We start from the raw sequence: 22,411 nt of genomic DNA, 5'->3' as shown, positions 1-22,411 counted from the left end.
GGCAAACAAATCAAATGCGTAAACAATGGTCACAAGACTCAAGCGCAGAGGATTTTCTGCACAATGGTTCTTCCTGACAAGGGCTATGAGCAGATTGTATGTGAGATGGAAATGAACGGTGAACAAATATCAGCAACACGTCCGTGACTCTAGCCGTAATCCAGGAACAGTGTCCATTCTTTCTAAACTTTTACAATCCTAACAGCTACTCTAACTATCAGTCGGGTCCTCCCACTAATCCATTTATTTAAATACCACCTCTTTTTTTTTTGATACCATACATTAATCTTAACGATTGTAGAGTAAGTCTTTATTACGTGAAACTAAAAATTATGAATTCTCATAAGTTATATGTATTCTGAATGAAAAGGTAAGCTTTCGAATGGAACCTCTAAGCAGCTTTTAATCGTTCACTAGCATTTTGTATAGCTTCAGCAGCTCTCGTTTCAGCAAGTAAAGCTTCTTCAAAGTCATTATCATTGATACTATCATAGATAGCAGGGAATATTTGAGATTGATAGCCTGTCCAAAGGCCCGGTGCGTAAACAACGTGTTTGAACCATTCTCGGCCTTTAATCCCAGCTGCATCAATAAAGCTTCGCTCAAAATAAGTTAAACAGTTATTGACTTTTTCTAAGCGCTTTAATAAAACTTCAGGAATGTCCTCCAGAGAAGCGTATTCCGAGAGTCTGTCCTGAAGGCGTTGTCTCCGACGTTCAAATCTTCTTGTGGCTTTTTCCAGCATCTTAATCGCGTTCTGCAATTGCGGGAAGGAATGAGGGGCAGCAGATGCCGTTAAACTATCAGTGTACTTTTGCAGTTCTGTAGCATAATCTTTGGGGTAGAGAGGAAGAAGGGGTGGATCCGCAAGCTGAAGAGTCAAGAGACCCCAGAGTTTGACGAGTGCTTCGTGATAGAGGAATTGCGGGTCACCGAATTTCTCCATCCAACGGAAACTGTCATAATTGCTGTGATAAACACCATAATCACCTACGAAGGCTAAGTTAATACTGGCTATTCCAATATGATCCAAGAAAGGCACAAAGTCAGAGCCAGAGCCCAATAAATAAACAGGTGGGTTTCCGCCGTTGGAGACCTTATTATCCAATTTCCAAGCATCAAAAACAGATTTTCCTGTACGTGGATCTTCAATATGGGCTGTTACAAAGTATAAAAGTTGGTTAAGGCTAGGCGAGGCTTGAGCGCGAAAGTGAGAGCCTGATACGCCTGTGTCCACATTGATGTATACAACGCCTTCCTTACCGAGCCTTTCCTTATGGTCTTCCACCCATTCAGTGGATCCAACCAGTCCATATTCTTCAGCATCCCAAGAAGCGAGGATGATAGTCCTTCTAGGTTGCCAGCCAGTGTCAAGCAATTTACCAAACATCTTTGCAAGCTCCAAGAAAGCAGCAGAGCCAGAGGAAGGATCGACAGCACCGTAACTCCATGCGTCACGATGATTACCCAATACGATTGCTTTTTCAGGTTCCTCTTTACCTTCAATACAAGCAATCACATTCCAAATGGGCGTAATCTTGTTCTCAATATGATTGACTAAGATCGCTTCACCTTCAGTAGGTCCGCTATAATAATCAACTTCAGTCAAACCACCAACCCATTCTTCTTTCTTTCCGCGGACACCTAAACCTTGTGTGGCTTTCAAAAGCGGCAAAGCATCTTCCCAGGACAAAGGTAGGGAAGGAATTTTAGCTAAACCCTTGGAATCCTCAGGCCTAATTCTGGTAGCATTTTCTGTGGCAGGGTAACCGGGTGTCAATGGATCGCCGGCAATCAAAGAGAAATATTGCACCGAGCCTCTCTGAGCAGAACTCTTGGATCGCCAAGGGCCATCAGGATAAGATTTAGCTGGGTTGGAAGAGTTGTCTTTATTCAAGGGCCCATCATCTATCGGGTCAGAGTAAATAAGAGCTCCGGCACATCCGAATAACTCGGCTGCTCTCACCTTGAGCCCTCGAAAAGCGCCACCGTACCGTACTAAAGCAATGGTTCCCTTTAGTTCAATGCCTTGGTCCTTCAAGTATTGAAAGTCTTCTACTCGTCCGTAGTTAGCGTAAACGACGCGACCCTTCACTGTCCCATTTTTAGAATAACCATGGAAAAGAGGGACCTCATTTGGGTTTTTGCTGGTTTCATCGTCGTCCACGGGATCTTCAGTTAGCTTGGCCTCAAATTGTAAGTGTTTAGGTCCGGACACAAGTGCGAGTCGACGTGAGATAGGATAATTCAATAATGGCCAGTAGGTTTCTATTTGCGTTTTCAAACCAAAGCTTTCGAATTGATCGCGTGTCCACAATGCTTGCTTTTTGTCATTAGCAGTGCCTGCTAAGTGACTTTCTGAAGTGTAGATCTTTAGATAATCTCGAATACTGTCATTGGACGGGAAATTTAAAGCGAACTTTTCTTGGTCAGTGAGAGAGGGGAATGCAGGAGACGGAGATTCAGGTACTTGCGGGTGAAGATTGTGGAGGAGGGTAATATGAGTATGAGATATAGAATTTACAAGCACGATTTTTACGAGCCTGAAGGTTTCCACTTAAAACTTACCATTATCAATAGGATCATGTTTGTGCTCGGAACAATAATGCCAAATGCCAATCCCAGCGCCTAAAGCAAACAATGCCAAAATGACGGTACTGGCAGCAGCTAGTTTGCCAATTCTTTGTTTCCTGTTCTTGTCAGCCAAAGCTCTTTCTTCGAGTGGCAAGAGAGGTTCGGCTTCGCTTCTAACTCCTCCTACGCCCAAATTATGTGCGAACCATTGACGTGCCTTACGTAATTGTTTTTGGACTGGATTTACTGAAACATCACCCCCTTCATCAGCTGGTAAAGACGTAACACCAGTCATTTTGAGTTCTTTGTCAGTTGTTGTTGAATGCAAAGAGGGTATGAAGAATTGAAAAAAGGGGAAGAAACGAAAATTAAAGCAAGCACTCACACAATTTTGATTTAAGATTAGCAATTAGATGGAAACTATCGCATTTTTTTTAGTAGCACTGTGGGAGAATTTAATTAGTAACGCCAATATGCCTATAGCCTTTTGGCGAAGACTAAATAGCAGCTATCTCCAAGAGCCGGACACTCGCAATCACTGACCATGTCGCGACCCATTCATTGGCCGTCTTCGACGCTTTCATAGACTGAAGCGCATTTGTATATAATTTCTGCAAAACCCTTAATTCCTTGACGCTTATCTCATTGTGTAACGACCACGAAAGACTGGAGCATTTTCTGCACGGTGTTGAGATAGGAACATCTGCCATTATAGCCATTACAAAATATATTCTGGATCTATATATTAAACAATAAATAAAAGGAGAGTGTATGCGTAAAAGTATGTAGTGGTATTTTACAATAAAGTATATAGAAGTGTGAAAAACAAAGTTTACGATAAAACGATGGTATAATATTTTTCTTTACATAAAGGATTGTCAAAGAAGGCATGACAGCGATCAGCAGAATTTTGACGGTGGTTTTGATATAATTCTAGGCCTCATCAGACATGGACTTCCTTCCTCTTTTCTTTATGTACCATTTTACACACTTACAAGAACATCGAATCTTATACTTGAGTCTATTGAAAGGGAAATACTCCAGCAAAGGCTTATTATTCAGAATTCTATCCTGTCTCATAGTCTGTTCCTTATCAATAAGTACAGACAAACAGACCTATTATTCATAGTTGATGATGAGTGCTGAGTAAAAGAAATAATTAAAACTTTGAAAAATACTTACTGCAACAGACATGACAGCTCCTAAAGTACTGCTTGCTGCTACCATAAACATAATACATTGCTGATAAATCACAGCATCTTTCATGGGCGTTCCTGCCATGATTTGACCAGTCATCATGCCAGGAATATTGATCATACCCATCACACTGAGTTGAGTAATGATAGGAAGAAGTGACATACGAATTGTCTCTACCGCCAGCGGCAAAGTCGCTTCATATCGAGAGGCGCCAAATGATAAACGCGTTTCGAGTGCAGGTGTGTGAATTCTGTAGTCCATGTTCAGTGGATTAGCGAAATATTATCCTTAGCTATTTTGTATGAATCCGCATTTTACCTGAATTGATCTAAACAACGCTCTGTAGCCATAGCCACACTACTCATTGAGTTACCCAGTAACATGCCTATGATAGGGACAAATGTCGGTGGGTCCCAGAAAGGGTCTGCTTTCAGTACAAAGGCTGATCCAAGGTAAGCTATCACGAAATTGCTCAAAAACAAAATTATCAACATAAGCGGAAACTACACATCCATGCAAAAAAAGAAAGGAATAAGTATCTAATATTGAAGTTTCCATTCTAATTAATATTATTTACCAATCCTTTGAATGACTTTTTTGTCCTATTGAATACAGTTTCAAAAGCACCTAAGAACACCAGTAAAACTATATATTGTTTTTGAGTGGCAGAAAAAAGGAAAAAGAAGAAGTATTCTAAGATCAGATATGTGTTTTGCAGTACAAACATATGTAATTATGTTGCATAATATATTGAATAAAGATAACCTTACCAGACATTGCTATGACTACGCTCATATGCTGTGTTTTAAGGACGTCATCCAAAACCAAACCCTGATTATTGAAGTAAAAAACGAAAGTAAGATGAAAGGGTTAAGGCTTTCTGGTGAGAAAAATAAGGTTTGGAAATTCATAGATCTGATAAAAGATAGCGTACTATAAGTGAAAGTTGTACAACGCATCTAATGGCGGATATAATCAAGGATATTTCTAATTTTGTGCCTAGACATATGCTGATGCCAGCTATAAAAAATAGAATGATGTATGCGTAGGTGTAAGAATGCTTGCTCTGACTTATGCCGAACAATCATCTGTTCTCGAGTACCTGCTATGAATACTGCTGTTGAAGCTTGAAGGACATTCCACCAAGTCAGATTCGCTTGTGGAATATCGTCCATTTTCTGCGTTATTAACCTTTCAGATTCTCCAGTCCAGGGTATAAAAGCAAATGACTCAAGGAAAAAGGGATAAGTGTAGGTGATAATATACGAACGTTTAAACTGAGGAAAAAAGCTGAAAGATACGTCAGATAAATGGCAAGGTCGTAACTGTTTTTTTTATAAGAACTTTTTTTTTTTTTTTTTCTTAACTGATCTTGAAAAAATTTAAGTCTTAGCTTAGAAAAGTTACTTATTGGTTGAAGTCAGGTACACAGTTTATCGATTTAAAGTCAGTTAAGTCAGCCTATCTCTCAACAATACCTTTTCTGTGCACAGTGAAATTTCAACCCATCTTTTTTTTTTGAATAAGAGAAAACAATAAACAAATCTTTAAAACGGAAGCGGAATCGAACTGACTCGAGGCATTTGTTCATAAAAGCTAACCTTATGTAATCAAATTTCAGCACTGTTAGATTATGAAGATAATCTTTTTCAGGGTTCAAGCACAGGATATAAGTAATATGACATCTTCCATTTGAGAAAGGCTTGTATTGAGCAATTTGCACGAAAGACCCTGCTGATCTATTTACAACGGCTAAGATATATGTGACGATGCAAACTCATTATTTGCGCAACACATCCAAACATTCGCATAAAGTTACTGTAGCGTTTTACAGGAGACAATGAAAAGTTGACACTAACCATTCAAATAACAGTGAGCATACAATTGATCTCCTTTTTGATAGAGTTATTTCTTTTTCTTCAAAAAAAAAAGGACTAGCAGAGACAGGCTTCTTTAATATAGCTAAAAGTAATAGTAACGTAAAGTGTTTGTAAACATAACTGTTTGCTTGTCGCAGCATTTGTTTTTTATCTATTTCTAAACAACAAAAGAAAACAAAACCGACCCTTACATCACTCTCTTTATGCACACACACAGGAGACAGCAGGGTCTTTGAATTTCTAGGTAACATCACACTGAAAACCCAGAAAAAGAAAGTTAAACTTTAAGGTGTTCGCTTGAGGGGCAAGCCAGCTTGAATCAAAGAGAATGTTTATTATATCGGCTATAAATTATGGTAGTTATTAACAAGAAGAAACAGAAAGCAGAAATCGATTACAAAAAGCAAAAGCAAACGTACGCATTGAATGGGTAAGAGGGGCAAAGAAGAAAGGCTCAAATGATTGGCAGTACGAAAAGAGAACTGGAGAAAGCTACTACATGGGCTATTATTGCTTTTAAGGCTTTAAAATTATGTTTGAAGGGGAAAACCCAAGACAAGGAGAGGTATCAATATACTTTCTTGTTCATCATCAATAATTTTGAGAAGCGGTAATTTCAGCCGCAATTGCTTTGATTCTTGCAAATAAAGCATTGACTTCACTTCGACATTGATAAGCTGCCACTGTATAGTTTCTAGATTCTGATATGGACTGTTCTGCAATGAACTTCAGTGTTTGTAAAGCTACATCAATCTCTTTGACAAATGCAGCTGTGTTTGTTTGAAGTTGGACTTTCAGCTTTGTTAAATGTTCTATAGATTGTTGACGAGTGTTCATCTTCATAGTGACCAACTTAACCAGGCGTTCGTTTCTTTCTGTTAGGTATCGAGCATGATCAGATAATAGTGTCTGATCGTTTTGCAAAGCGGTGACTTCTCGCTCATGGCGGATACGGAGTTGCTCCACTGAATCCTGCATGCTTTGCTGCTTCTGCTTGGTCTGATTTCTTTCCTTGATAGCCATATCTCGATCATGCTCCAGGACAAGCTCTCTCTTTCGAAGGTCTTCCAGTTGTCTACGAGAAGCGAGGGCTTCATCTTTTAACTGCTTGACTCGGGATTCTAATTGAACTGAAGTGCCCTTAGTGCCATCTAACAGCTTTTGTTTGGACTCTAGAACCTGCATGACCTCTTTGATTTTAACCCTATAAATTTTATTTGAGTTGGCATGATTGATTGCCTCTGTATCAAATTGTAATTTAGCTTGACGCATTAAATCTAGCTGTAAGACGGGAACAGTATTTTGATATGTGTATAAGGCAAGAAGAGAGAGAGAGGAGAAGAGTAAGTTAAAGTTTCATTATGGCACAGACACAAAAGCCCATCTTGACACTATTGTAAATAATACCTGAGATTTGGTGGATGCGATCTCTTTCTGAATAAATTCATACTTGTCACTAAGATGCTCAATAACCTTTGTCGATCTTGAAGATGTACTCGGTTGCGGTATAATGACAGATACTGGTGTTGACATTAATAAGCTTGGACTATGAGAGAAGGACTCCTGAACATGCAACATTTTATTTGATGAAGTTGTCTGATTTCTGGTTTTTTTGATCGAAAATCAATAGGGAAGCAAAAGAAAAACAACTGGTTAAGGGAAGAAAAGATAAAAAGGTATGTAATTACAAATTATGCTGAAATAGGAGTGGAGTTAAAGAGGAAGGGAGTGCAATTTAAAAGGAAAGAATGAATAAGTAACGAATATTCACTTGTAGCTTCTGTAGGTTTTCAGCCCTTGGCAAGCTTCACCCTAACAATACACGATGCAGCAACAAGTCAACCTTCATTCTCAACACTATTACAGATAAGGAAAAACTAAATTGTACAATGTCAAAATTGGAGTATTTGTTCGGCCTTATTTCCTCAGTTGAGGGACCCTTTGGAGTGTTAGCGTGCGGAATCGAATACACTTGAAGGTTAAAGCTACATGGTTCGCTCTACTGTGCCCTGAAAGGCACATTGTAGCCTCAGCAAAAGCTTTCAAGAAAACAGTAATCTGCAATAATATTTATGGATGTTGAGATAAGCATTCACTGTGATAACCAAAGATGAATCCTCATAGTGCTTTAGCCTTTGCATAATGGAGAAGCACAGTCAACTGAATTTCTCTTTGTGTTGATTATTCCTCTGAATTCCAAGCAATCCGTTGCTTTATCGATAAAGTCCTTTTTTTGGTTGTTAAACTAAAAATTATAATCGGTTATTTTACTAACTATCGATTTCAAAGCCATTGTGAATGCATGAGATTGCATTCAAAAAATGACTGCCTGAATCATAACGTCCTGACGCATCAGGTTTACCAAAAAATGTGATTTTATTCGAACGGTATATCACTTATTGCTCACCCTCACACTTAAACACTAAAGCGCGTCGTTAAAATTTAAGGGAAATCACTCCCACATTTAGAATAACTTGTCTGTTTGAGAATAGCTTTTAACCAATAGCGATGCCATAGAATAACCTATTGGATCAGGTAAATAACATTCATCATGTTGTGCATTTCGCCAGTCAAATTTCGAGTTTGCTGCTGAATTACAATTTTTCGTGCTTTTTTTAGGTCTTTACTTTTTTTCTTGCATTGATTTCATTACCAATTTTCCTTTTCCCTTTATCTCAGTGAATGAAAGAACGTTATTCCTAAGCTCAAACATCGAAAAGCCCTACTGAATAAACTACCCTTCCTTACCAATTCCTTCTCTGATTAACTGTTTATATAAAAAATCAAAGCCTCCCACTGTTTTTTGAACGCTATCGTTGAATGGCCAACCCTCATTATATTAAACAGTCAATCTCGAGATCAAAACACCAACAACACCAACAACAGCAGGGTTGCTCTTATCCGCGGTCAATAGCTTACAGCCATCTCAGCTCTTCTATACCAGCACAACCTATGAGCGCCTCCTGTGGTTTGAATAATCTTGGTTTAGAATATGCTTCTTATGACAGTATTCGTACAGACTTGAGTATCAACAGTAGAGATGTCATTATTGCAGATCAGTGGGTGGTACTAGGAAGAATTGGCGAAGGGTCATTCGGTGAAGTTTTCGAAGGTACGCTATCAAAAAATAACGGACAGTGACAACTAGTATTCACCCTACTTTTTCAATGTATTTAATTTTCAATCATCAGTTGAGGATATAAACACGTTTAGACGCTATGCTATCAAGAGAGAGCCTTTGAAAATGCGTCACCCACAACTAAGACATGAAAGTATCATTTATGATGTGTTGGCGGGAGGACGTAAGTCATTTAGATTTCAAAACAAGTCTTTAGAGATCTTTGGTGTTTATTGACATGCTTCATTGAATAGCCGGTATCCCTCAATGCCATTGGCATGGTCATCATGATAATTTTGATTGCATTATTATTGATTTACTAGGGCCAAACCTAAATCAACTAAAAGAAGTAGTTCATGAATTTCCCCTGGAAGTCGTGGTTGATTTTGGATGCCAAATGGTGAGTGATGATGATAAGGTCTCTACTGATATATGTTATTTGAACGCTAAGCAATCGGCCATTTTTTTTTTTTTTTACTCGCTTCAGATCTCTATTGTGGAACACATCCATAAAAGAGGGCTCATCTATAGAGACATCAAGCCAGACAATTTCTTGTTTTCATCCAAATGTTATTTACCCGAGCCGGAAATGGTTGAAATGCCTGATGATCATGGTATGCCACATATCAAATACGTCTATCCAAAATGCCAGGAGGTATTTGCAAAGTGGGGAGAACTGAAACCCAAATTACACATCGTTGACTTTGGTTTAACGACATGGTGGCGCGACCCTGATACGGATAAGCCTTATCCAGAGGCGAAAAAGACGATTAAGAATAAGACAGGCACAGCAAGATATGCGTCTTTAAATGTACATCGAGGCAAAACGCATTCACGCAGGGATGATATTGAAAGTATAGGTTATTTGTTGTTGGATTTGATGTTTGGTACATTGCCATGGACTGGTATCCAGGCACGTAACTCGCGCATGGGTTGGGATAGAATGCGTCAAATCAAGCAGGATACTTTTCTGGATGATTTATGTGCTGGTTTACCGCAAGGATTTTTGAAATTCATAGAGTACTCGCGACGATTAAAATTTGCAGAAGAGCCAAATTACGACTTGTTGAGACGCTTTTTATCAGGGTCCATTCATGATGGCAAATATGCAGAGGTTGTAAAATCTCCCTTTGGAGGCCATACAGAACGTAAATGGGTACAGGACATCGAAAAGGAGACGTTTCCTGTCACTCGAGCAGAAATGGGACGACCCAATTCAAAAGTGAACCCTTTGGGCAAACATTATTACGAACTTGCACCCTTCCAAAACATAACCTCTGCACCAGCAGCTCAGGAACAAGTACCGCGTCAAAGAAGAGCATCTCATCAACCCTTTTCCAGACCGAAGCACCAATTTGCTCAACAGCAGCAGCAGAATAATGATGATGCAGATGTATTTGCTATGGACGACCTAACGAACAATTTACCCGACGACGTTGGCTCCAAAATTTCTCAAAGAACGTCTCAGTTCAATAGAGGAACTTACAACAATAACAATACCAATAATAATAGCAACAACAATAACAACAACAATGGCTATAGACTCAATAAACGCCCAAGTCGTGATTTCGGGAAATCCATTGGCGTCAACATCAACAGCAAAAATAACAATATGAATAATAACAATAATAATATTAACCATACTGCAACTGATGAGACATTGGTAGGACCCTCCTCTTTCCAAAAATTGCTTGCCAGAAATAGAAAGCGCCACAGACGAATTGGATGGAATTCGCATAAGCATGATGAAGTACCTTGGCAGCCAGCAACAGACTGGGAACGACCTGATAATCCCGATATCAACATCACCTACGCTTCATGGGGTGAAGATGACCCAAACGCAGGATGGGGCGAAGACACGAGTAAAAATGCTAGAGATGCATGGGGAAAAGAAGAGGAAGGAACATGGGCCGCTACAGTGACGAAGCCATGGGAGTAATCCACAAGACGAAAATCCTAAATTGTATAAATTGTTTTTTTATTTCTTGTCTATCATTGTCAACACACTTTTATCAATCCCCAACACTCGACCCTATTCCCTTTCAAAATTTTGACGTCCTTTTTGCATTCGTGTGTACTCCACATTATATCCCTGATAACCCACATGTCCAAAAAAATGTGTAATGGGCTAAAACAATGTAAATATATTGTTGTATTTGATTTCAACCACCATATGCTAATTGACATGAATTGCTATCACGATAAAGTTATATCTTGTATGACTGACTTTTCAAAGCATATGATAGGAGACTGTGACTGTATTATAAGCCTTAGGGGCCTTCTATATGGGTCAATAAGTAAAAGACAATATTTCTAAATGTCTTTCTGGGCTCTTATAGAAAATCTGCGACCTTGTACTTTATGTAAAGAGTATTTATGCCAGCAGACTATACCAAAGACAGAGTTATTTTTACCGAAGAGTTGGTTTTTTCTAAATCACTTTTGCACGTAGAACGGATTGTATGACAGCAGACTCCCTTGCCGAATTCACGACGGTCTAACGAGATTTTTATCGTCATAGAGAACCAAAAGATTTAAATACCTCAAATATTGAAACAATTCGTAAAAAGTTCTACGGAAGCTGTATGACATTTGTTCAAAAATTCAGCAGTCTTCTGAAAGCCAAAGAATATAAAAAGGATAGCCCCTGTATTCCTTGAGTGGTTTAAAAATCAGCTTACCCCGCATTTTGTTTTTAACACTAATTTGAAATGCACGATTTCATAGAGCGAATGCTGCAACAAAAAAAAAACACAAGAGAAGAAAGTAGTGCAAACGATGCAGAACCCTGAATAAAAGGAGCTTAGGGATGACAAGGCTCAGTAGTTTTTCAAACAGGGACCCTTATTATCAAGAAGAAAAATGAGGGAAAGCGTTGGACGAAAGAAACTTTCCATTTGAGGCTACCACAGCGTTTAGAATGCAACATTTCCGTTCAACCAATCAACGAATGTCTGTGAATTCTTGTGATGGTAGAACACGAATTCAACGTAAGTGTTTCATAAGCTAGCAACGACAATAACCGGGTGTATACGAGTAGATAGATTATACAGTCCACTATGCTCATTCTTTAACATTCAAGGAGAACAGCATATATGGCAAGATCGAGACCCCAAGTGTCAATATTAGTCAAGCGTGACGCAGATGAGCCTAAAATGAGTAAGCAGCATAAACATACCATCCTATTAACCACAATTATTGATATTCAGCTGAAGGTGATAATTTGTCTGATTCAAGGCGACAGAGCAAATATACATTGGAGGTACATGTTATGACCTCAAGCAAACAATAACAAATAGGCCATTCGAGATGGGATCAAAAAGCACCATACAAGCAAATTTGTCAGTCTAGGTCCATATTATACTACATTGTCAAATTATTCGTTCTGTTATTCGTTTGGTTCTATTATAATCGATATCCCTACCGTTTAAATGCCTTGGGAAACAAATCTTTACAGAAATAGATGCACAATCACAGAAACTCTCAATAATATTTCATGCAATTGCTTTATTGATTCTACAAATGATTCAGGTCGTAGTTTATCCAGGAATTAGCCAACGGATCTGCAAATGAATGTTCAACTGTTCTTGGAGTGGCAAGCGTAGGATCTTTATTTTTTTGATTTTTGATGATCAGAGTTTGATTGATGGAGTGCAGCAGCATCTGTATCGTCGCCACAATGTACAGGACAAATTCGAGTTGGTTTTCTTTGATTCCATTACGGGCTGAGTGTATTGGATGCTTTTTAAGAACGTTTTAAGCGCTTTCATTATCATGTATATCCATATTTCTGAATAGAAAGAATGAGAAAAAATATGTGAAACAAACAGAAAATAAGATGAATAGCAAAATGGATCGCCGGGGACGAGTAGTTTATGCGTTACTACGCTACGCTATTGCTTAGATAGAGTAGTATACGGTAGCAAAGGACAAGACGTCATGCAAACTGCTCTGTTATAGTACCTGTTAGTGATCTCTCTGGTTCATAGACGATCGCAGTAAATTGGACGTTTGGCAGCTTCAATACGAGTGGCTAAAGAATCTTGTATCTTCTCACGGTAACAGTTGGCTATTGTCGTAGCACCGTCGGGAAAAAATTCAGCTATTGTATTACGCTTCTTTCTCCATAGTACCTACCTCATCTTATCACTCGGGAATGCACTTAGTAAAGTTGGATTTGTCTAATTTCTATAAACTTTCTTAACAGCCAAAAACAACTCAAATACTGGGTATCGCAATTGATTGCCAGCGGAAAGCAACGAAAAAGTCTTTGGGCTTCATTTGCGGATGCAAAAGAAAAAATTCGGAAACCAATGTAAACCATTTCAAAACTGGGAAATGAAAGATTTTACCCCGCAAATTTCACTCCAATCATTTTTAGTATCATGGTAGACGGGAAAATGTGGGGAAAGAGGCCAATCAATTTGTCAGACATAATTTGCATATAAAAGGGTCACTATATTGATCTTCACCTTTTCTTTTTTTTTTTTTACTTTTATACATTGCAACTCTACTTTCGCTTGAATGCACGAGAAAACGCTGCAGGAACAGCAAGAGGTATCGAACGTTCACTTCGATCCAAATCATAAAGACAATGTCGAGGTCATTAGCATAGAAGATAACAGTAACAAAGATTTCACAGAACATGAATTAGCAGTGCAAAAGAAATTAGTGCGCACACTGGACTATCGTTTAATGATCTGGGCTTTCTGGGGCTATTTTGCAAATGGTTTGGATAGAAATAATATGCCTAACGCTGAAACAACAGGCTTAAGCGAGGATTTACATCTTGTCAGCAACCAATACAATTGGGCGCTCACTATGTTTTTCATTGGTTATATTGTGTATGTTTAAAAAGTCACGGTTTTATTCAGCCAGCTACCACATAAGCAGTTAGGACGAGAAACTAATGAATTTCCTTTGTGTGACTCTACAGATTACAAATTCCCGCAAATTACATTATTACCAAGGTCCGCCCTAGTATCATGTTACCTACCATTGTATTTGGCTGGGGTGCTGTTGTGTGCTTCATGGCTCTCGTTAAGGATTACCAAGGTTTGTACGGTCTGCGTTTTTGTCTGGGTCTTACTGAAGCTGGCTTCTATCCTGGTATCGTTTTCTTGCTTGGCTCTTGGTATACGAAAGAAGAATTAGGTACGCGTACCGCTGTATTTGTTGCTGGTTCACAAATTTCTGGTGCCTTTAGTGGTTTGATTTCAGGTGCTATTTCCCAAAGCTTAGATGGTGCTCATGGTATCCGTGGTTGGAAGTGGCTTTTCATTATTGAAGGTCTTATTGCTGTTGTCATTGGCACCGCTGGCTATTTTACTCTTCCAGATTTCCCCCACAATACTCGTTTCATTCAAGGTGAAGCTCGTGAATTGGCTCTCAAGCGTCTGGAGCGTCAAGGCAAAAGTACGGCATTGACCGGCTTAAACATGGCGACATTCCGCAACTTGTTCACAACACCTTTCATTTACTTGTTTACTTGTATGTTTATTTGTATGCAAATGGGTATGGGTATTTTGCAAAATCTTCCTATTATTCTCAAGGCACTTGGATACCAAGCTTCATTTGCAAACTACATGATGGTTCCTATCTGGTGTTGGGTTGGTATTGTGATCATTACACAAGGTAAGCTGTCCGATAAGTTCGGTCATCGTGCTTACCACATTATCGCGGGTGCTCTTTTCACTTTGGTATGGTATATTGTTCTTGTGGCTGTGAATGGAGGAAACGTGCCTGTGGGACTTTTACTTGTCTGTGCTTACATGGTGCCTCCCGTCTACGGCATCTCTCCCATTATGATGTCTTGGGCCAACGAAATATACTCTTGTGACAGAGAGTCGCGTGCCTTGGCCATCGCTATTATCAATTCTATTGGCAATCTTGCCCCCAACTTCATCAATGTAGAAGTATGGTCCATTGTAGACGCTCCTGAATTCAGACTCGGTAAAATCGTCACCATGGCTATGACTGCTGCTATGGTTTTTATGTGTATTGCCGCTTACTATTTACAAGTGAAGGGTATTTTGGTTCCTAAAGCTCCTCAACGCATTACCGATGAAGAATTTGATCAAAAAAAGACAACCCTTTCGCATGAGAGAGAAGAATTGTAAAATCTCCTTACATAGACAGACCCAAAAAAGGCCTTTCTCTATTTTGTACCCTATCAAAGTTTATAAGAAGCTTTCCTTTTGTTAAAACCACTCTTATATATATATATACATTATTTTTCTTTTCAGTATTTATTCTTTTAATGTAAATAACGCACCCACTGTATTTTTAGTATACTTTTATTACTTATCTATGTTTAACTATTTCTCATGATATCATATCAATACCAAAAGTATGATTTTTTTAAAAAAAAACCCATATACAGTCCACTCAACGCTAAAGAGTTTGAGATGTTTGTCACTGTAACTGTTGGAAGGCAATGGCCTTGAGCTTGGTGTCTTTATCATTCCTTAAATGAAGTAGGAAGATTAAGTAGTCCCCGTTCAAGTCACTTGCAGCGACTATCGGAAACTCAAACCAAAATCAATTTCATGCAGCAGCCAGAAATAAAAAAATTGCTTAAATCCTACTAAATTCTGTTTGAGTTCTTTCTTTTTCTCAACAGTTTTTTTCTCTTTTTTTACATTTCGCGACTATTACCAATGAGACGAGACGCTTCTCATGCAGGCAGTTGGTACACTGCTGATGGTAAGTTCTTATAGCTAATACTCAAGATGGCAGTTGAGTTTATTTAGGTCGACTCACTTTCCTTGTACCTTTCTATGAATACAAAAAATGAACCAAATGAAGCCCAGCAATTAGATGAAGAACTGGATGATTATTTGAAAAATGCAGCTCAAGAGGCTCAAGAAGGCTTACCTATCAAAGGAGTCAGAGCTATTATTGGACCGTAATATATTTATCTCTACGAGTTTAAAAATTTAAATGATATAAGGCTGATATAATAAATCTCCCTCTGCACTTACTTTATCTTTATCTAGGCATGCAGGATTCAGATACAGTGGACCAACTGCAGCTTTCGCCTATAAATCAATTGATACTACGAACATGTAAGCAGATAATTTCAATTATTAAACGTAGTGAAAGCTTATTCTTATTGCTTCATTGTGTGCGTAAAAGAAAACGTGTCTTTATATTGGGCCCTTCTCATCATGCTTATCTCCCTGGATGTGCACTATCCATGTGCGATGTCTATCAAACGCCTTTGGGTGATTTACATCTGGATAAAGCGGGTATGATTAGCCATCAACAAGTCTAAAATCCTTAAAATATGTGGAGACAGTCCTACTCAAACTTGTTATTTCTATCTTTATTGCCACCCTCTTGGGCAGTCATCAAGGAATTGGAAGAGACAGGAGAATTCAAATACATGAGACAAACGGTGGACGAAGATGAACACAGTATTGAAATGCATCTACCGTTTGTGTATAAAATCTTTGAAAAGTGAGTGAAGCCAACAGATAGAATCATCATTGTTCACAAGTTACCTTATTGACTGAAGGAAATCCTCTCCAATAGTACAGCCAATTTGAAGGTCGTTCCTATTCTTGTTGGTGCTACCTCTCAAGCCACAGAAAAGAGGTATGGTGAATTACTTGCTAAATACTTGGAGAATCCTGAAAACTTTTTCATCATTTCATCAGACTTTTGTCACTGGTAAGGCTCTAAAAGAGATCTATAAATATACATGAAGAAATGAAAAACCCTCAAGAGGATCCGTTCATCAAACACTTTCGTCATTTAGGGGTGCACGCTTCAGATATACCTATTATACCAAATCAAGCGAGGATAATCGTCCTCTTTTCCTTACTTCAGCCAATAAGAGCGAAATCGAACGCCCTATTTATCAGTCGATCGAAGAGCTAGATCACCAAGCAATTGATGTTTTGGAGGATGTAAGCTTCTCCAAGTTTCAAGAATATTTAAAGGCAACAGACAATACCATTTGTGGACGGCATCCTATTTCTGTCTTACTGGCAGCCCTTGAAAAGCTCCGTGTAAAGGATGAATTTTCGAATCAAACCCTGAAGTGTATGAGATATGAACAAAGTAGTCGTTGTAAAAGATACGAAGACAGTAGTGTTAGTTACGCCAGTATTTACGTCAAGATACTTGCTCCTGAGTCTTAAAAAGGCTGGCTCATTCGTAAAGCGCATAATACAACCCATGCAGCACGTAAATCAATTAATAAACTAAAATGCAATAGAGTCTTTGCATAATAATGAAACCTTTTCATATGCATGCACTTGTATGTATGTATCATCTTATATTTTTATGAGAACGCTTAAATGAGATGCCTTTTTTCTCAAAATGTGGTCGCACTTTTAGGAGAAAATATATCACTCATCAAATAAAGTCATGTCAGCCTTCTGAGGAAAGCTTTACTTTTTAATACATTTATAGGCTTATCATTCCATCGCGTTTACTGAATATTTAGCAGCGCCCAATATCGATGTCGATGTCGATGTCGTCCTTCAAGTAGAAAATATAGTAGCAAGTGGAAATGGCAAGTGGAAATCAGCAGATGTAGATGGTTAATGATAGCTAGAAGACAGAAAGTGGTTTGTAAAAAGTGGCAAGGGTCCTTTTCTGATGGCAAGTGGAAATGGCAAGTGGAAATCAGCAGATGGTAGGTGGTTAATGATAGCTAGAAGACAGAAAGTGGTTTGTAAAAAGTGGCAAGGGTCCTTTTCTGATGGCAAGTGGAAATGGCAAGTGGAAATCAGCAGATGGTAGGTGGTTAATGATAGCTAGAAGACAGAAAGTGGTTTGTAAAAAGTGGCAAGGGTCCTTTTCTGGTGGCAAGTGGAAATGGCAAGTGGAAATCAGCAGATGGTAGGTGGTTAATGATAGCTAGAAGACAGAAAGTGGTTTGTAAAAAGTGGCAAGGGTCCTTTTCTGGTGGCAAGTGGAAATGGCAAGTGGAAATCAGCAGATGGTAGGTGGTTAATGATAGCTAGAAGACAGAAAGTGGTTTGTAAAAAGTGGCAAGGGTCCTTTTCTGGTGGCAAGTGGAAATGGCAAGTGGAAATCAGCAGATGTAGATGGTTAATGATAGCTAGAAGACAGAAAGTGGTTTGTAAAAAGTGGCAAGGGTCCTTTTCTGATGGCAAGTGGAAATGGCAAGTGGAAATCAGCAGATGGTAGGTGGTTAATGATAGCTAGAAGACAGAAAGTGGTTTGTAAAAAGTGGCAAGGGTCCTTTTCTGGTGGCAAGTGGAAAATAAAGTGGAAATCAGCAGATGGTAGGTGGTTAATGATAGCTAGAAGACAGAAAGTGGTTTGTAAAAAGTGGTAAGGGTCCTTTTCTGGTGGCAAGTGGAAATGGCAAGTGGAAATCAGCAGATGGTAGGTGGTTAATGATAGCTAGAAGACAGAAAGTGGTTTGTAAAAAGTGGCAAGGGTCCTTTTCTGGTGGCAAGTGGAAAATAAAGTGGAAATCAGCAGATGGTAGGTGGTTAATGATAGCTAGAAGACAGAAAATGGTTTGTAAAAAGTGGTAAGGGTCCTTTTCTGGTGGCAAGTGGAAATGGCAAGTGGAAATCAGCAGATGGTAGGTGGTTAATGATAGCTAGAAGACAGAAAGTGGTTTGTAAAAAGTGGCAAGGGTCCTTTTCTGGTGGCAAGTGGAAAATAAAGTGGAAATCAGCAGATGGTAGGTGGTTAATGATAGCTAGAAGACAGAAAATGGTTTGTAAAAAGTGGTAAGGGTCTTTTTCTGGTGGCAAGTGGAAAATAAAGTGGAAATCAGCAGATGGTAGGTGGTTAATGATAGCTAGAAGACAGAAAGTGGTTTGTAAAAAGTGGTAAGGGTCCTTTTCTGGTGGCAAGTGGAAATGGCAAGTGGAAATCAGCAGATGGTAGGTGGTTAATGATAGCTAGAAGACAGAAAGTGGTTTGTAAAAAGTGGCAAGGGTCCTTTTCTGGTGGCAAGTGGAAAATAAAGTGGAAATCAGCAGATGGTAGGTGGTTAATGATAGCTAGAAGACAGAAAATGGTTTGTAAAAAGTGGTAAGGGTCCTTTTCTGGTGGCAAGTGGAAATGGCAAGTGGAAATCAGCAGATGGTAGGTGGTTAATGATAGCTAGAAGACAGAAAGTGGTTTGTAAAAAGTGGCAAGGGTCCTTTTCTGGTGGCAAGTGGAAAATAAAGTGGAAATCAGCAGATGGTAGGTGGTTAATGATAGCTAGAAGACAGAAAATGGTTTGTAAAAAGTGGTAAGGGTCTTTTTCTGGTGGCAAGTGGAAAATAAAGTGGAAATCAGCAGATGGTAGGTGGTAAGTAATGGGTGGAGAATAGATTGAGAAGTGGGAAATTCAGTTTCATTTAGTGTCATTTTCATTTAGCACTAACTCATTTAGATCGTATTCTATATTTTTGTTAATAATTGTCTATCATAGACAAGAGTGTTATTGTTGAGTCCTAAAGCTTTGAGATGTTTGAGTTTGTGAAAGGTTGTGCATATAGTGACGTGGCTTACTTCGAGCTTACCTAATAGTTATAAGTTTTGTTAAGTACTCCCTAGTTCCATAGTATGAAAGAATAATCGGCAAGGGAACACTAAATATCTATGTTTATTTTCATTTATTTCGTGCTATTTCGCGTAAAATGCATATAACAGCAGAGCAAGCAGCGTGTTCAATATATGGTCTTGAAGTATCCCCTGACAATTGCACATTAGCAATGAAATTATTAAGGTCTGCTAGTCTTGAACCAGTTACGATCGTGAGTGGCGATCCAGCCTTTGCTATTGCTATGTCAACAAAAAGAATAAATATGGAGCCTTGGAAGTTTAAACGTTTGGTGTCCACCCATCAAACTTTAGAAAATACTGAAACATCCCACAACAACCCTCAAGCTTCAACTGTTGCTACTGATGATTTTGAAGAATCCAGTGACAGCAGTAGTAATATTAGCCAAAGTAGTGCTTCGATTGCACCATCGCGATCTAGCGTAATAGATTTATGCAAGCACATCATGCCTCTGAATCCTGTTCCTACTCTGACACAACAACTATTTTTAACGGAAGACGAAATCTTCATGATGATAAAATCATATCTGCCTGACGGTGACCTAAAGGCTGCTGATTTAGTTCAATGGATGGCAAAAGATGGTGCCTGGGGGCCCACCAAACGCAAGCAAATCAACAAACAACGGAAGAGTGGCCGTTGGTATAATGTCATCAAAGAACCATTCCGAGATTTCACTTGGAAGCACATTACTAATGTGCAACAGTTTCGTTCAACTGTAAAAGCAACCGCGTCAACTATTTGTACCATTGGTTATGCAAGAAAAAGTAATACGAAGGAACCAATGGCTGCCAAGATAAAAATCTGTTAATCTTCAGATTTATAAATTGAAAAAGAAGCTTTTGTGTGAAAAAGTATTCGCGTCTATTGACTCCAATGCAAATTCCCCAATTTTGTCGCGGGATTGCAAACAAAAAGAGCATTTGCATCAGCAATTTGTAGGGTACAGTGGTGACATGCAGACCATGATTGATTTTATGACAGAAACAAATCGTAAAGTACGATTGGTCATTATTGATTTTGCCGGTCTCTCTACCGACATGGATGATTTGCGACATTTTGTCAAAACCAACAAACGCATTCTTGAAGTCACAGTGGATGAGGGCCACAAAGTAAGTGTATTTACACGACACGAACTTCTACACAGCGATGAAATAATTCGCAAATTCAACTGTCGCCAGGGCCACGTAAAGAGATCCAAATAGACCTAAACCTATACCACTCGACCAATGTTCTGTTCAAGTCCCTTCATACCCTTCGCACATGTACAACATCATACTCAAAAAAAATAAATAAAAATATTGCTAACATTTTCACTGCCTTCACAAGCCATAAGACAAAATAACCTTTTTACAAACCACTTTCTGTCTTCTAGCTATCATTAACCACCTACCATCTGCTGATTTCCACTTGCCATTTCCACTTGCCACCAGAAAAGGACCCTTGCCACTTTTTACAAACCATTTTCTGTCTTCTAGCTATCATTAACCACCTACCATCTGCTGATTTCCACTTTATTTTCCACTTGCCACCAGAAAAGGACCCTTGCCACTTTTTACAAACCATTTTCTGTCTTCTAGCTATCATTAACCATCTACCATCTGCTGATTTCCACTTGCCATTTCCACTTGCCACCAGAAAAGGACCCTTGCCACTTTTTACAAACCACTTTCTGTCTTCTAGCTATCATTAACCATCTACATCTGCTGATTTCCACTTGCCATTTCCACTTGCCACCAGAAAAGGACCCTTGCCACTTTTTACAAACCACTTTCTGTCTTCTAGCTATCATTAACCACCTACCATCTGCTGATTTCCACTTGCCATTTCCACTTGCCATCAGAAAAGGACCCTTGCCACTTTTTACAAACCACTTTCTGTCTTCTAGCTATCATTAACCACCTACCATCTGCTGATTTCCACTTGCCATTTCCACTTGCCACCAGAAAAGGACCCTTGCCACTTTTTACAAACCACTTTCTGTCTTCTAGCTATCATTAACCACCTACCATCTGCTGATTTCCACTTTATTTTCCACTTGCCACCAGAAAAAGACCCTTACCACTTTTTACAAACCATTTTCTGTCTTCTAGCTATCATTAACCACCTACCATCTGCTGATTTCCACTTGCCATTTCCACTTGCCACCAGAAAAGGACCCTTGCCACTTTTTACAAACCATTTTCTGTCTTCTAGCTATCATTAACCACCTACCATCTGCTGATTTCCACTTTATTTTCCACTTGCCACCAGAAAAGGACCCTTGCCACTTTTTACAAACCATTTTCTGTCTTCTAGCTATCATTAACCACCTACCATCTGCTGATTTCCACTTTATTTTCCACTTGCCACCAGAAAAAGACCCTTACCACTTTTTACAAACCATTTTCTGTCTTCTAGCTATCATTAACCACCTACCATCTGCTGATTTCCACTTTATTTTCCACTTGCCACCAGAAAAAGACCCTTACCACTTTTTACAAACCATTTTCTGTCTTCTAGCTATCATTAACCACCTACCATCTGCTGATTTCCACTTTATTTTCCACTTGCCACCAGAAAAGGACCCTTGCCACTTTTTACAAACCATTTTCTGTCTTCTAGCTATCATTAACCACCTACCATCTGCTGATTTCCACTTTATTTTCCACTTGCCACCAGAAAAAGACCCTTACCACTTTTTACAAACCATTTTCTGTCTTCTAGCTATCATTAACCACCTACCATCTGCTGATTTCCACTTTATTTTCCATTATGCCACACTTGCCACTATATTTTCTAATTGAAGGACTCTTCAACTTTTTAATTTTTGTGGATGGTCATTTTCATAGGCTTTTTTTGAATTACCTGCTTTTTGTGGGTGGGTAAGGTGTGTGTTAGCCATTTTTATTCGCTTCGCTTCTTTTTTTTTGAGAAAAAAAAGAAAAGCGGATAAATTCTTGTGTATATATGTATGTGTGTACGTGTTTGTCTCCAATTAAATATTCAACGTTTCGCCTACAAAAGTATATCAGAAGCTTTTAGAATATGCCATGTCGTTTAACGCTATGTGAACGTGTTATTCAAGAGCTATCGATGAAGGGCTCTACTAAGTAT

General features: G+C 38.9%; 11 protein-coding genes across 11 annotated transcripts; 8 read left to right on the top strand and 3 right to left on the bottom strand.

Annotated features, from left to right (window-relative positions):
- Positions 1 to 391: 391 nt before the first annotated feature.
- On the bottom strand, positions 392 to 3,289 carry BDF20DRAFT_995811 (uncharacterized protein; the record flags this gene model as incomplete). Its single annotated transcript, XM_053085413.1, has 3 exons — positions 2,976 to 3,289; positions 2,569 to 2,907; positions 392 to 2,469 (listed from the first exon to the last, which is right to left on the bottom strand). Exons 2-3 carry the CDS (start codon positions 2,867 to 2,869, stop codon positions 392 to 394), a joined length of 2,379 nt encoding a protein of 792 aa, XP_052932698.1. The 5' UTR covers positions 2,870 to 2,907; positions 2,976 to 3,289.
- On the bottom strand, positions 3,290 to 5,072 carry BDF20DRAFT_888897 (uncharacterized protein). The gene is made up of 7 exons (XM_053082101.1): positions 4,874 to 5,072; positions 4,706 to 4,791; positions 4,542 to 4,602; positions 4,349 to 4,416; positions 4,090 to 4,274; positions 3,757 to 4,021; positions 3,290 to 3,690 (listed from the first exon to the last, which is right to left on the bottom strand). Exons 1-7 carry the CDS (start codon positions 4,944 to 4,946, stop codon positions 3,508 to 3,510), a joined length of 921 nt encoding a protein of 306 aa, XP_052932697.1. The 5' UTR covers positions 4,947 to 5,072; the 3' UTR covers positions 3,290 to 3,507.
- A 1,170-nt stretch (positions 5,073 to 6,242) lies between these two features.
- BDF20DRAFT_915895 (uncharacterized protein) lies at positions 6,243 to 7,184 on the bottom strand (the record flags this gene model as incomplete). The annotated part of the gene is made up of 2 exons (XM_053084379.1): positions 6,243 to 6,932; positions 7,059 to 7,184. 2 exons carry the CDS (start codon positions 7,182 to 7,184, stop codon positions 6,243 to 6,245), a joined length of 816 nt encoding a protein of 271 aa, XP_052932696.1.
- A 1,110-nt stretch (positions 7,185 to 8,294) lies between these two features.
- BDF20DRAFT_888889 (uncharacterized protein) lies at positions 8,295 to 8,863 on the top strand. Its single transcript, XM_053082100.1, has one exon. It carries the CDS (start codon positions 8,472 to 8,474, stop codon positions 8,790 to 8,792), a length of 321 nt encoding a protein of 106 aa, XP_052932695.1. The 5' UTR covers positions 8,295 to 8,471; the 3' UTR covers positions 8,793 to 8,863.
- Positions 8,864 to 8,895: 32 nt separating this feature from the next.
- BDF20DRAFT_907559 (kinase-like domain-containing protein) lies at positions 8,896 to 10,708 on the top strand (the record flags this gene model as incomplete). The annotated part of the gene is made up of 3 exons (XM_053083398.1): positions 8,896 to 8,953; positions 9,024 to 9,169; positions 9,257 to 10,708. 3 exons carry the CDS (start codon positions 8,896 to 8,898, stop codon positions 10,706 to 10,708), a joined length of 1,656 nt encoding a protein of 551 aa, XP_052932694.1.
- A 2,561-nt stretch (positions 10,709 to 13,269) lies between these two features.
- BDF20DRAFT_888886 (major facilitator superfamily domain-containing protein) lies at positions 13,270 to 15,352 on the top strand. The gene is made up of 2 exons (XM_053082099.1): positions 13,270 to 13,613; positions 13,706 to 15,352. The coding sequence occupies exons 1-2, from the start codon at positions 13,294 to 13,296 to the stop codon at positions 14,886 to 14,888; spliced, it is 1,503 nt and encodes a 500-aa protein (XP_052932693.1). The 5' UTR covers positions 13,270 to 13,293; the 3' UTR covers positions 14,889 to 15,352.
- Positions 15,353 to 15,385: 33 nt separating this feature from the next.
- On the top strand, positions 15,386 to 17,379 carry BDF20DRAFT_888880 (MEMO1 family). The gene is made up of 7 exons (XM_053082098.1): positions 15,386 to 15,474; positions 15,577 to 15,676; positions 15,768 to 15,836; positions 15,907 to 16,019; positions 16,119 to 16,230; positions 16,306 to 16,443; positions 16,532 to 17,379. The coding sequence occupies exons 1-7, from the start codon at positions 15,429 to 15,431 to the stop codon at positions 16,914 to 16,916; spliced, it is 963 nt and encodes a 320-aa protein (XP_052932692.1). The 5' UTR covers positions 15,386 to 15,428; the 3' UTR covers positions 16,917 to 17,379.
- Positions 17,380 to 18,623: 1,244 nt separating this feature from the next.
- On the top strand, positions 18,624 to 18,942 carry BDF20DRAFT_888874 (uncharacterized protein; the record flags this gene model as incomplete). Its single annotated transcript, XM_053082097.1, has 3 exons — positions 18,624 to 18,630; positions 18,666 to 18,784; positions 18,824 to 18,942. The coding sequence occupies 3 exons, from the start codon at positions 18,624 to 18,626 to the stop codon at positions 18,854 to 18,856; spliced, it is 159 nt and encodes a 52-aa protein (XP_052932691.1). The 3' UTR covers positions 18,857 to 18,942.
- Positions 18,943 to 19,394: 452 nt separating this feature from the next.
- Positions 19,395 to 20,107, top strand: BDF20DRAFT_888871 (uncharacterized protein; the record flags this gene model as incomplete). The annotated part of the gene is made up of 1 exon (XM_053082096.1): positions 19,395 to 20,107. A coding segment is annotated over one exon (713 nt), but the record flags the coding sequence as incomplete, so codon positions are not given.
- A 14-nt stretch (positions 20,108 to 20,121) lies between these two features.
- On the top strand, positions 20,122 to 20,520 carry BDF20DRAFT_825973 (uncharacterized protein; the record flags this gene model as incomplete). The annotated part of the gene is made up of 1 exon (XM_053078022.1): positions 20,122 to 20,520. A coding segment is annotated over one exon (399 nt), but the record flags the coding sequence as incomplete, so codon positions are not given.
- BDF20DRAFT_98861 (uncharacterized protein) lies at positions 20,302 to 22,242 on the top strand. The gene is made up of 3 exons (XM_053085279.1): positions 20,302 to 20,427; positions 20,497 to 20,580; positions 21,409 to 22,242. The coding sequence occupies exons 2-3, from the start codon at positions 20,545 to 20,547 to the stop codon at positions 22,099 to 22,101; spliced, it is 729 nt and encodes a 242-aa protein (XP_052932688.1). The 5' UTR covers positions 20,302 to 20,427; positions 20,497 to 20,544; the 3' UTR covers positions 22,102 to 22,242.
- The last annotated feature ends 169 nt before the right edge of the window (positions 22,243 to 22,411 follow it).

The sequence above is a fragment of the Mycotypha africana genome (assembly GCF_025528875.1).
Source record: "Mycotypha africana strain NRRL 2978 chromosome Unknown BDF20scaffold_10, whole genome shotgun sequence".
NCBI classification, from domain to species: domain Eukaryota; kingdom Fungi; phylum Mucoromycota; class Mucoromycetes; order Mucorales; family Mycotyphaceae; genus Mycotypha; species Mycotypha africana.
Note: the sequence above shows the minus strand (reverse complement) of the source record. Positions and strands in the feature narration are given on the sequence as shown.